Raw genomic sequence first — 12,683 nt, 5'->3', positions numbered from 1 at the left:
ACTGATGTACAACTGATAAAAAAGTTGAGGCAGACAAAATTACTGCCTATGTAATCTTGTCTTTAAATTAATTGAAAAATTAACTCTAGTATTCAAAGACAAGTCATTTTAAAACATGGTATTTGGCCATCAAATTCCTGAGGGATATAAATGAAAGAAAAGCAGCAAAAGCAGTAACAAATCAGAACTTGCACACAAAGTTCCCACCTTCCACACTTCCCACTTTTTCTTTCCTATGCTCTACATCTCACCAGTAGTCAGGTAGTAGAACATTATTCCCTGAACATGGCATCAATTTACTGATTTTTTGATCATACACAAGACCTTCTACACAAATGATCCCAGATTATGATGAGAAAACCAAAAAGGAGGCTCTAGAAAGCACTGATGTGTCTCATAATTTCCTGGAGTAGTACTCTGTTAAAGTTTCCGAATTAGATGCCAAACTGATAATTCCTTTCCCCATGAAAAAAAAGGGCAAGGACTACAGTCAGGGCAGGTTTATATGCAATAACAATCAGATCTGATTGCTATTGATTTGATGCTTAACAGTATGAAATGCTTGAAAAAAAACTTTAAAGTGGACTTCCTAGAATTTACCTAACATTTCTTTGCTGATTCAAAAGAAAGCACAGAAAGGTTTTATGAAGAGAAGAGCTGGTCAACTATATCCAATGTTATTAATCAGGTGCAAAAGCCGTCCACACAGTGAGAAACTAATAGGAATGGCAGCACTACATTAGGAAGGAATAATCAAATATCTGTATTTCATGTGTCTGAAGAACACAAGAAAAAGGTGCTTTAAGGGGAAAACAATAGCAATTCTCAACAGAGCTGATCTCTGTGCATATCAAGATTACAGGGCAATGGCAAAAAAAAAAAAAAAAAAAAGGGCAGTAAAACCAGAAGGCAATTATTAAAACTAAGAAATATTAAAATGGATGTGGTAAGATTTAAAAAAGTTCTGGATGTGTGGGTCAAAAGCAATATGCTGAAGAAGATGCCAAGATTACAGCCTTGAGTAAAAAGAGTCATTGTTATTAGCTCTTTCTAGTTATTCTACACTTGAACAGAGAACAGACAATGCAAAAATAAACCAGTATTTTGAAATATAAATAAATCTCCATTTAGAAATTACAAAATAGAAAATTAAGATATTTGTTTGTGTAGAGGTCATAATATCACTAACTACTGTTGCACAGGTGCAGGTATTCTATCATATGGTGCCTTAAGTATCAAGCAATTCCAGAGAGGCAGGAGGTCCAAGAGGACCAAGGGCTGAATCCTGCCCTTCCACCACAAGAACCACCTGCAGGTCCAGGCATCTCCATCCTTCCTGCAGGTCTCTGTGTGAGGCTCCAGCTCCCTCCTGTGCCAGGGACACTTATTCCAGCTGGTGCAGCAGCCACCAAGGCCTGGGGCACATCCCTGGCATTGCTGGACAGCCTCAAGCAGGGCCGCCCTTCACTGAGCACCATTGCTGTCTCTGGGCCTGCATTGCGCCCCAACTCCCAAGATCCCAAAGACATCAAAGAATAAGAATAAGCAGCTCCTTGGGATGGCCAGAAATTTGAGCAGCAATCATGGGCCAAGCCTCTTCTCCTGCCTAAAGGCAACTTTCTGATGAGGCAGTGCCAGCATTCTCAGAGATGGGAAGGACATGAGATGCGGGCTGCCCTGGACCGTGTCCTGTAGGGTGACCCGTGGGGTTGGCGATGTTACCGTCCCAGGCCCCACAAACCAATCCCCCAGCCAACCAGTCAACGGTGCCCAGATGAAGTAATCTTCCACACCAGGAACAAACAGGAGCGCACTCCGTGTAGAATTCCAACTGGCTTTTATTTGAGGGTTGAGTAGAGGGTCCACAGGGGTAGGATGAAGGTAGGCTGGGATGGAGGCAGGTGAAGCAGGAGGGAGACAAACTGAAGGAGGAGGGATCCAGGGATGGAGCACAGGCTGACAGAAGAAGCCGAAGCTGGAGCCGAGAGCCCCGGCAGAGGGTGGATACAAAGTATATAAACCAGAGGAAAGTAGGAGGGGATAGGGTACAATAAACCAATGGGGACAGGGGTAGAAGGAGGAGTTGAGGTGGGGTGATATACATTTAACCAATGGTGTAACATGAGGGGAGTGACTGTCACACAGGAGCCAATGGGGGAACGGGGAGAATAGAACTTTCTGGGCTTTGGGAGTCAGTCCCAGGTGACTGGCAGGTAGCCAGGTAGCCACATATTACTATGCGGGAGCAGGGAGCCTCGGGAAATTGACACAGTTACTCACTCTAAGTTAACAAAAGTATCCTCCCAAGGCATCCCAGGCCTGCTGCCCTCAACACCGACTCCCACAATGAGAGAGCAAATGCCAACAAGGATTTTAAGCTGTGCCGAGGGACGTTTGGGTTGGACATTCAGAAGAACATGCGCCCAGAGAGGGGCATAATGCATTGGAATGGGCTGACTGGGGCAGTGGTGGACACCCCGGTGTGGGAGGAGTTCAAGGAAAGAGTGGACATGGCCCTCAGTGTTCTGCTGGAGTTGCCATGTTGGGGATGGGTCCCCAGCTGGGCTCAATCATCTCACAGGGCTCTCCCAAGCCAATTGATTCCACGGTTCTGTGACAACACAGCCTCTGGGGCCAGTGGGGTGCCTGGGAACTGTCCCCAACCTGTCACTGTGTCCAGAGCGTGAGCAGAAGTTGGCACAGAGACACGGCCAGAGTTTGTGCTGAGCTGGCAGCTCAACCTACAGCAGCACCATGGCTGGCCATGGCTCCCAGTGGCTTCTGAGACTCTACATGCTCCTGATGCTGATCCAGCCCCTCAGCCCTTCCAGCCATCCTGAGGGGGACATGGGCACCTTGGGTAAGCTTCCTGAGGACATGGAGCCATAGGCCACGGGCCCTGAGACAACCACCTTGGGGGTCATGGTGGCAGGTTCTTTGGTGGACTTAGTCCTGGAGCTGCTGCTGACGGGAATTGTCCTCAGATGCTGCCTTGGCACAAGGCTCTGGAGATGCTGGGGAGAGTGGCTGTGCGTTACTTTTCCCGGACCCGGTTGGCTCCCGAGCTCGTGGCTTGGGCGCCACGACTTCTCGTTGGGGTCAGTGCTGGCCACTACTTCCGGGCACTTCTGCGGCTGCGCCCCTGGGGTGGGCTGGCTGTGCGTTGCCGTCAGCACGAGGGAAGGAAACAAAGAGGCAGGAAATTCGTCCAAATCTGTCCACGTGGCAGCTGGATGCTTTATTGGTCGCGGAAGCCATGATGGAGAAACCGTGGCTGGTCCCAACCTCGCATGGACGAATCTGGCGCCAAGGCTGGGGAGCTGCAGAAGGATATAGAGGTGCGACAAGGGAGGACGGGAGCTCTCCGCCCAATGAATACAGACGCCATGGCAGTGACGTGTGCCACAACGGCCAATGGGAACACAACAGGGGCAGACACGGGGCTCCCAGAGACGGATGGGGGAGTGGTCACAGGAGTGGCAGGGGGGAAAACCCAATGGCAGGCAGCCTTGGGCTAACTTCCATGGGGGGGGCGGGGGGAAACATGGGGGATACAAGCTTGACATCACTTGCTAAACTACATTTTAAATTTAGTTTAAGGTCTCTAGGTGCAAGTTTGAGTGTGTAAATGGGGACATTCACACAGAAGCACTACCAGGTGGTAGGTTTGGCCTTTTCAGTGAGTTTCCTTTTGATTTTTTCTTTCACCAAATTAAGGAAAAACCAAACAAAAGTGACTTTTTAGGTAGAGAAAAGACATGGTCGGTTTTTAAGAAAGCATTTTATTCTGCCTGTACAATAAGCTATTGGGGAAAATGTGAGCTTTTAGTAGAATGTCACTGTGCTGTTGCAGTTGTTCTACCACTGTGATGAATAACAGGCAGGTCTGTAAGACTCCTGTAGCTCATCCTATGTGAGGGTCATTGACCACTTATCACTGAAGGGATCACTGGGAATAATGACAATGGAAAATGTGAAGATAGCTGGATAAATAAATACTTGCAATTTCCTTAGCCAGAAAAAAAAACCAACCTTCAAAACAATGCTATAAAAATAGTTATCCTCTGAATTAGAAGAATTTAAATTAACTGTTTTATGACTGCTTTTGGTTCATATTCTTATGTTAAATATTATAATTTCTATCTGAAATATTCATCATTATTATGCTTTTCTAAAGTGAATTACAAAATAATATACACCCATCTTCCCAAATAAGTGTTTACAAGTTTAATCACTTAGGAAGCAAAAGGAACTCCACATATCTCAGGATCAACAGAAACTAACAAACACAACTTGACAGCGTATATTAGATTGTCAATAAAGTCAGTAAGTATTTTCCACTGTAGAGATAGATACCACCAGTTTATGAATTTTGCTAGTATAGATTTAGTGAAGAAAAAATAAGTTTTTACTGCCAAATCAGTTTTGAGTTGTTCTGTTCTACTGCCAGTAAGTTGTGGGTATAAACACCATATTTTAATGTCTCATCCACGAAGAATTCCACTTTAAAATTAGGTCTGGTTTTGAGTTTGACCAAACAAATGAAAATTCTCTATTAAAACACAGTGATGGCAGCAGGGTCAGTCTTTGCAATGAAAATCAAAGATTTAACAGTATTTTCCTGATCAGATCTCCCGGGCTGAGTATACATGGTTATTGTATACTTGTATACAATATATAAGTATGTATGGCCTTTGCTGGCAGCCAAACTTCCACCCAGACATTGGCTCATTCCCTCCTCTCAGGAGGAAAAGAAGAAAATAAGAAAAGCAGGAATAAGAAAACTGCCTCAGCATACAGACAGGGAGGTCACTGATGAAACAGACTTAACTTGGAAAATCTTATTTATCACAATTTAAAATGAATATTTAATTACATTACTGTTTATTATTATTAGATAGAAACAGCCAACTTGACTCAAATCACTAAGCCACCCATCTTGTTTTGGTACTGAAACTGGAGGATGACAAAAACAAATATTACATTCCCCTGACATGAATGTCTTCAATTTTAATAAAAAGATGTTTTTCTGTACTTGTTTAAGAAAAGCTAATAAAAAAGTTATTTCCTTATTCTAAAAATTATTCTGTTACAAGGAGCAATTTAGTTAATGCTCTTCTAATTTACAACAGACACTGAAGTACTCAAACCAAGTTTTCTTTATACTGAAATTCATTATTAGATTGGAAACTCCTTAAGACAGCGTCCTGTAATGTGGTAGGAAGAGTGTTGTTAGGCAACAGAAACATTACTAAAGAACAACTATATTCCTATTATATTTTGGAATGTATATATTTCTTCAGCACACATATCACTGAAATTAAAGCTAATTAATTAAGGATAAATGATCTGAAAAAAGATGGGAAGGTGGTAAAGTATACTGTTAATACAAAGTTACTGACTGAGAGAATGTGCTTACAGCCTCACAGCGCTGATTTCATAGGCAGGTGAAATTTACTGTAGATAACTGTAATGTAAACACAGAAAAAACCCTAATCTTACCTATAAAATTATCTAGTGGATGTAGATGTTAACAATCAGAACACAGAGCCTGGGATCTATATACTTAACACTGTGAAAACAGCGTTCAATGTTCAACAGAACCACTTTCAACAATGCTTGGTTTATCTGCTGTCTCACTTCCCTAGCAAAGCAAAACAAATGAGAGACAGGAATTATAAAGAAAGCAAGCAGTATTTGGACTATGCTTCTGGCTTGAATACTGGGTATAACTCCTGGTCTCTGCTCCAAAAGCATATAGTGGTGCTCAAAAAAAGAAAAAAAAAGTAGTAACATGAATCTGAAAAAATATGCCCAAACTCCTCAGCTTAGAAAATAAATGCAAGACTGAGGAAAGATATAAAATCATGAATTCAAGAGACAAGGTGACTAGAGAGCAACTGTCCATTGTTTCTATCAAAATGAGAAGAATATAAATTAAGACAGGTAGGAAACTTTGAAAAAAACAGCCATATTTCACTCTTGCATAGTCAAGTTGCATTGAGTAAGGACCTTTTCTTGTACTACTCTGCAGATGCTAAAAACCTATGTGGATTAAAAACCTACTAAGAACTGTCAAGAATAAGACGCCACTTGTGATTCAGAAAGTGCTGAAGCCACAGATGGTTGCATCCATGGTGTTTAGGGATCATGTGATCTCCTGTCTCTGTAGTCTTCCTTAGGCACTTCCCAGTCTCCACTGCTACAAATATACTCAAAGGTGTTTAAATGAAGATTACACCAGTGAATTATTTCTGGAATGCATTTATTTATAGCTGAATTCAAGGGAATAAAAAAAAATATATGCATAAAAGCAAGGTATTTCACAGCCTTAAAAGCATTTACAAGTATACTTGATTGTGGTCCGATTTATATCACTAACATATGAATACAAGAAAATGTAAGAATATAATCCCAAAGGAACTGCAGATTCTCCTTTTTTGAAAACTTTTTAGAACCAATATGATGGCACAGAATCTTTGTTAATTGTACCAAGTCAGTAGAGAACTTTTTTCTTTCTTTCTTTTTTTTTTTTTTTTGAAAAAAGAGTGTAGGGGTATTTCTAACAGAAGAAGATACACTATGGTATTAAAATTCCACCAGATTGATCTGCCTTTTAAAAAAATAAATCATTACTTATTTCCCTCCCATATACAGGAGTTACTCTATTTGCCATTGCATACTGCATTTGCTGTCAGGAATCACACTTGACAATTTCTGTTCATGGCCAACTTTCAGGCCCGTGTCCTGCAGCAGCCCTTCCTGCCACCCCACAGCTTCCACAAACCAGTTGCTACTCGGGGGCTGTTCAAAGGGAGGGAATTACAAGCAAGGGCACCAAATAATTTCAAGAGTTCCTTGTTTCAATAAAAAAAAAGCAAAATGTGCAACCACTGACTTACCTGAACTGATTTCTGAACCAATTTAAGTAAAGCAGTACAATATTATGTGGAAACATGGCTCAAAGGACCTTTGTTCTAAGTAACAAGGTAAACATGCAGAATTATAATAAATTTAGAAGTGTTTAGCAGTTACTTTTCCAGAAAAAAACAAACAGAATAAATGAGCAAAGGCATTACTCAAAATCCCATTAGCTGCCTGTTTTCCCTCACAGCAGTTTAAACACTTCCAACGATCCGTTCCAAAATTATTATTTTGATCCATTCCAAAGGTATTAGCTGTGCAAATAAACCTGGTCGTGCAACGAGGTCTAGTCTGTAACTTAGTTAAAAAAAAAAAAAAAAGTAGATAATTACTCTAATCCATACTTACTTCTCGGGTGCTAAAAAAAAAAAAAAAAAAAAGGAATAAAAAGGAAAAAGTGATGCTTCTCAGAGGGAATACACTTCGTTACTCTGTGTGTGCTTTACAGCCCGTACGAACAACTTTTCCGCGGCATCTCGAAGCTAGATGACAAGATAAAGCACAAAGTCGCGCCAGTTCAGCGTTCCTGCCCCTCCATCGCTTCCTCATCGTCCCTTGCTGCGGCGCCTGGCGGGGGCCGGCCCGAGCCCCGCACGCTGTCCCGGGGGGCGGCTGGGCAGACACAGATATACAGATTTATATTTTAAAAAAGATCGCGGGAAGTGCGGCTCCCGGGGCCCGGGGAGGAGGGAAGGCGGGGAGGCGGGCGGCAGGGAGGGAAGGGAGGGGAGGGGAGGGGAGAAAGGAATTGGGGCGGGCGAGGGGGCTGCTCCCCGCCTCACCCCCACCCCCGCTGGCTCCGCCGCGGCCGCTGCCGCTGCTGGGCGCTGGGAGGCGGCAGCGAGTGCCCGCCGCCGGAGCCGTTTGAGGAACGCGAGCGGACGAGACAGACTTTTACCTTTTCTCTCTTTTTCCTGTCCTCACCCACCATGCCGCGGACGCCGCTGCCCGCGGGGGACGAGCGGCGGCTCAGCCCGGCGCCCTTCTCTTGAGGGGATGCTGGAGACGCGGCCGGGACGCAGCTAGCGCGACCCGCGCCTCTCCGCCGTCCTCCCCCTGCCGCGTCCCCGACCACCATGAGGGAAGAGCGAGAAGCTGCGGAGGCGGCCGCCTCCCCCGCCGGGGCCAGCAGAGCCCCGCAGCGCTGCCCGCAGCCGGACGGCGGCGGAGCGGCCACCCCCGCGGCGCTGCCCGGCAGCGCGGAGAGCCTGCGGAACGGATACGTGAAGAGCTGCGCGACCCCGCTGCGGCAGGACCCCCCGAAGAGCTTCCTCTCCTTGCTGCTCTTTCCTACCGCCTCCTCCTCCCGGGCTCGGCTCGCCCTGGGCGTCCTGGCCGCCGCTGTCCTCTCGCTACTGGCCTTTCCCGGCCGGGGCAGCGCCCGAGACCAGCAGGACGAGAGCAGCTGGCGGAGCCCGCGGCCGCTGCACGCCTTGCTGTGCCTGACCCGCTTCCTCAGCCCCCTCTTCAGCATCGCCTGTGCCTTCTTCCTCACCTGCTACCTGGTCGGCGGCCGGCGCGGGGAGCACGGCGGCGGCACGACCCGCTGGTGGCTGCTGGCGCTGCCCCTGTGCTGCTACTCGGGGGACTTCGTGGCGCTGCAGTGGCTGCTACCCGCGGAGGGGCATGAAGAGGAGCCGCAGATGTTCCTAGGAAGGCTCCTGACGGTGCTGGTCTCGGTGGCGGCGCTAACCCTGCCGCAGAGCTCCCTGAAGTTGTGCCGGAGCCTTCTCGTCCTGGTGTTCTGCAGCCTGGTATGGCTGGTGTCGCTCAGCAGCCTCCAGGCGCTTCCCCCAGCGCTCGGCCCGCTGCTGGCCGGCACGGTCGGGGTGGCAGGCTGCCTCCTGGCTCTCTGTGGCGGGGAGCACGGCATCTTCTCGGCGCAGAGCCGAGGAGCGCACCACCAGCATCACCGCCACCCGCGGCTCCCCAGCGTGGAGGAAAAAGTGCCTGTGATCAGACCTAGGAGGAGATCTAGCTGCGTGTCCCTAGGGGAAACTTCGGTCAGCTACTACGGCAGCTGCAAAATGTTTAGGAGACCCTCGTTGCCTTGCATTTCCAGAGAGCAGGTAGGTTTCTCCGAAACTTGAAGGAGAAACTTTCGGAGGAATGAGCGCCCCTCCATAGCTTTTCCTGACTGCTGTATGTGTCTGTGCTGGATGTCTGTTCACTAACAAACTCCTGCTAGAGGAATGGAGGAGAATGTTAGTCCCTTAGCGGGTTTCTCAGCTCGGTTCTGCAGAATCGATATAACCCTTTATTTCTGCGTGGGTGCTAAATCATAACGTATTTGCTGTAGAACAGAAGGCTCGCTCAATTTTTGTGCAATCTCAATTATTAAACAGCCGTTCTTATTGATTAGAGCAAAACCTCAAACCAGTCAACTTCAGCTATCAGTTACTGTGTAATTTTTTTTTTTTTTTTCCGAAGCCCCCCACTTCCTCGGCGTCTGGCAGCCTTTCCGAGAGAAAGAAACCACAGCTTTCTAAGCTGCCCGGCACTTCTGGTTCTTCCCGCTTTCTATCGACAAAACCATTACCAAGTGCTAAAACCAGGTTTTGAGGGATATTATTTATCGAGTGCTGGCGTTGTTTGAGTGGCAACTGTCCTTCTGCCCTGCAGATTACTGTCGTTTGTTCCCCCCTCTCCCTCTCTCTCACCCCCTGCTCCTCGCTCCACCTAAGTTAACGTTAGTTTTTGGTTGATGGGTTTTAAGAAACTTCTTTTTACTGAAGAGAGAGCTGTTCAGTAGGGGTTGGAGGGATGCCCGAAACTCTCAGTTTTCTTGAATGGAACTCTGTTGGTTTCTACCTCCCGGAAAACTTTTCAATGAGTCTTGTTTTTTGTAGCGTAAAGCCCCGTGTGTGGGGGGGAGTTTGTTTTTATTTGGGTACTTGCACGTCAACTGCAGGAACATCGAGTTGTGTTGGAACTGGCCCGAGGCTGCTGCAAGTGGATTATCAGCCCGTTGTAGGAGGCAGAATGAGGGGAGTGTATTTAATAAACGCGCAAGTGAGCAGTTTCTGCGAAGTGATTGTTGCTGCAGAATCCCCCGTCAGTTAATGTCGTGGCTGAAACTCATCGGTGCCAAATGAAATTTTCTAGTTTTTCCTTGACATTTGTTCTATAATGCAGGTCTTGTGATTGACTGCGAATTAGGTCTGAGGAAATACGAAGTGAATCTGAAACGGTGGAATAGTTTTCGAGCATTTCCCCCCTGAGTTTGCCCAACAAAATTAATACAGTAATTGTTTACGGTGATTAATCCAGTAATTGTTTCTGCATAAAAGGTTAAAATGCAAGTATGCTGTGACAGTCTTCAGAAATAACTCATTCAGTACGTTGCAGATTATCTAATGCATACAATGAAAGAAACATTAAAATATTTTACTAGCAGTTAAGATATGTAGGGACTATCATACAATAATTTACTTTCTCTGTTCCCATCTGGATAGTAAATGCTCTCCTTTGCTGTCACATTTGTCTGTAGCACAGAAATCTCAGAAAATGTGATTTCATTAACCTTTCTAGATGATAGAAGATATTTGTTCATACGCAAGTTACTAAAAGCTTCCTTTGACGTTCAGCTCACTTCTTAAAGGCATGTGCATATTTCAAGTTAGGGCATTCATTATTATTCAAGTAACATCATAAATGTCAACTATAACTAAATACGTAGGATTTATTGGCAATGCTTAAATCATATGTGTTCATAATAAAATGTAACTTTTTGGTAGACTTCCAGAATTTGATATCTTTGTTATCATTAGATGTGAACAACAAAGAGATATGAAGTTCTTAATTTTCCTAATAATCTATTATGCTTTACAATAAATATTTGTGCTTTGTTACGCAGAGTTTAAATGAGATCCACAGATACATGTTCTCTGCTGTATTTTTATATGCAATTTTACAAGGATAACACAGGTTAAATCCTCTGATCTCCTGTCTGACTTGGAGAGAGATCAGACATTGCAGAACTAATAAGACATCAGTTGTTTGGGCAGGGGTAAGGAAGAAGTAAACCCATAATGTGTGACTTTATTTGAATAAAACAGTACAAGGTTTTTATATTGCTTCCTTGAAACTGAAGGAATGTGTGTACTTAATGCTTTTCAGAGAGCATCTATTGTGTGGCTTTTCTTTAAGGGCTGATTACACATTTTGCAAATCTTTATAAAGCAGTACAGTGGTTCTTTTCCAATATTAATATTTCGACGAGTTGAGGATGAACATTGTTAGGAAGATGCTGATGGTCCACCATGACAGAAATACCTTAATGAATGAGAGATATGTTATTATTGTGATTCTATTAGATGTATTTTGTGTGATTGTCACAAACCTCTTATATGTAGAAGAAGTTTATGTCAAATATAGAATAGCAGGTCAATGGGATACCCCAAGGGGCATCTGGTCCTACCTTTGTTGGCAAAATCATTGCCTTGACAAGTTGGCCCAGCACCCTGTCCAGCTAAATCTTAAACTTGTCCAATGCTGGGGGAATCCATTACTACTCTGGGGAGATTATTTCAGTGGCTGATTGTTATTATTTTTAAAAAAATCTCATTTTGTGTAGATTTTAGTTATTATTTGATGAAAATAGAGAATGTTAGTATTGACCTTAAATTTTCAGTAACATGTGGATTTGAGGTTATATGTACTCTCTATCTAGCTTAAGTATACAAGAAAAGAATTATATTTATTTGATTGGGTTGTTGGTTTTTTTTTAGCCAACAATTCCAAGGGGTCTGTGTCCATGGAGGGGGTGGGAACAGGATGGAACACTAACACGCAGGGGAATGTACAACCAGCAGCACATGCACACAGAAATTGGATGGAACAATCATTTTATTTTTTCTGTAGTACAAGTGGAAAGAGGCCCTGTAAGCATGATCCTGTAAAAGCTTGCAAATTTGAGTAATCCTCATGACAAATACTTAGATATTGCTTTCTGGACTTCAACAGGTATGGTAGCCATAAGGCTGGAAAGTTGGTAAAATAAGATTATTCTTACAATTTCTATGAGTATCTATATCTACTTTAGCAATCAAAGTGTCTAAATTAATGTTGTGTGTGACTCTTCTGCAGTACATATGTCTAGCAACTTAGTTTGAGGTGGGAGGAAAGAAACTTGAACAGATGATGTCTTTATGTTTTTATGTAAGTATATTTAAATGCCAATATCAAAATATATAAATACACATTGTGGGAAACAATATGACTCAAATTACAGCTAAAAATTTTGCAAAGGCAATGCCTATTCTGAACTCTACTACATTAACACTTTTGCCAATAGAAATTGATATGATTTTAGCAGTAGACAGGCTGTTTGTATTCTTACTTCAATATTCATCTCTGACACGGAGAGGAATTGCAGTAAGACTGCAGTATTAGTTGGTATTTCAAACTTTGTGTAGGTCATATTTAGACTGCAAGTATTAATTGGATGGTAATCTGTTAGCTCTACCTATTGCTACTGATATCAAAGGGTTTATCTTTATTGACTCTTGCACATTTAGCGCTTAATTTTATATATATTTTTTTTGTCTGAAAGCCAAATCAAGGAATCTAAAAAGTGCTCATCAGTACTGCAGATCTTGTAAACATTATGTCCTGAAAAATATGGTAGTAAGACTTTTTTTTTCTTTAACTTGATAGTGGACATGTATATGAGAGCAAACACCTATGTGTAGAAAATCTTACACAGGAGCTTCAGAACCCAGAAAGAATATTCATATTTTTCCTTGAGTAAAGAATAG

The 12,683-nt window shown here is 43.8% G+C and overlaps 1 protein-coding gene across 1 annotated transcript in view; it reads left to right on the top strand.

The window, feature by feature from the left end:
* Positions 1–7,785: 7,785 nt before the first annotated feature.
* The window catches only part of PDE3B (phosphodiesterase 3B), an 82,921-nt gene continuing 78,023 nt past the window's right edge, over positions 7,786–12,683 (top strand). The window contains exon 1 of the mRNA XM_053979622.1: positions 7,786–8,993. Coding sequence (XP_053835597.1) covers positions 8,001–8,993 — 993 coding nt within the window. The 5' untranslated portion in view covers positions 7,786–8,000. The remainder of the gene's footprint in view (positions 8,994–12,683) is intronic.

This window comes from Vidua macroura, chromosome 6 (assembly GCF_024509145.1).
Source record: "Vidua macroura isolate BioBank_ID:100142 chromosome 6, ASM2450914v1, whole genome shotgun sequence".
NCBI lineage: Eukaryota > Metazoa > Chordata > Aves > Passeriformes > Viduidae > Vidua > Vidua macroura.
This window is presented reverse-complemented; position numbering and strand designations above follow the sequence as displayed.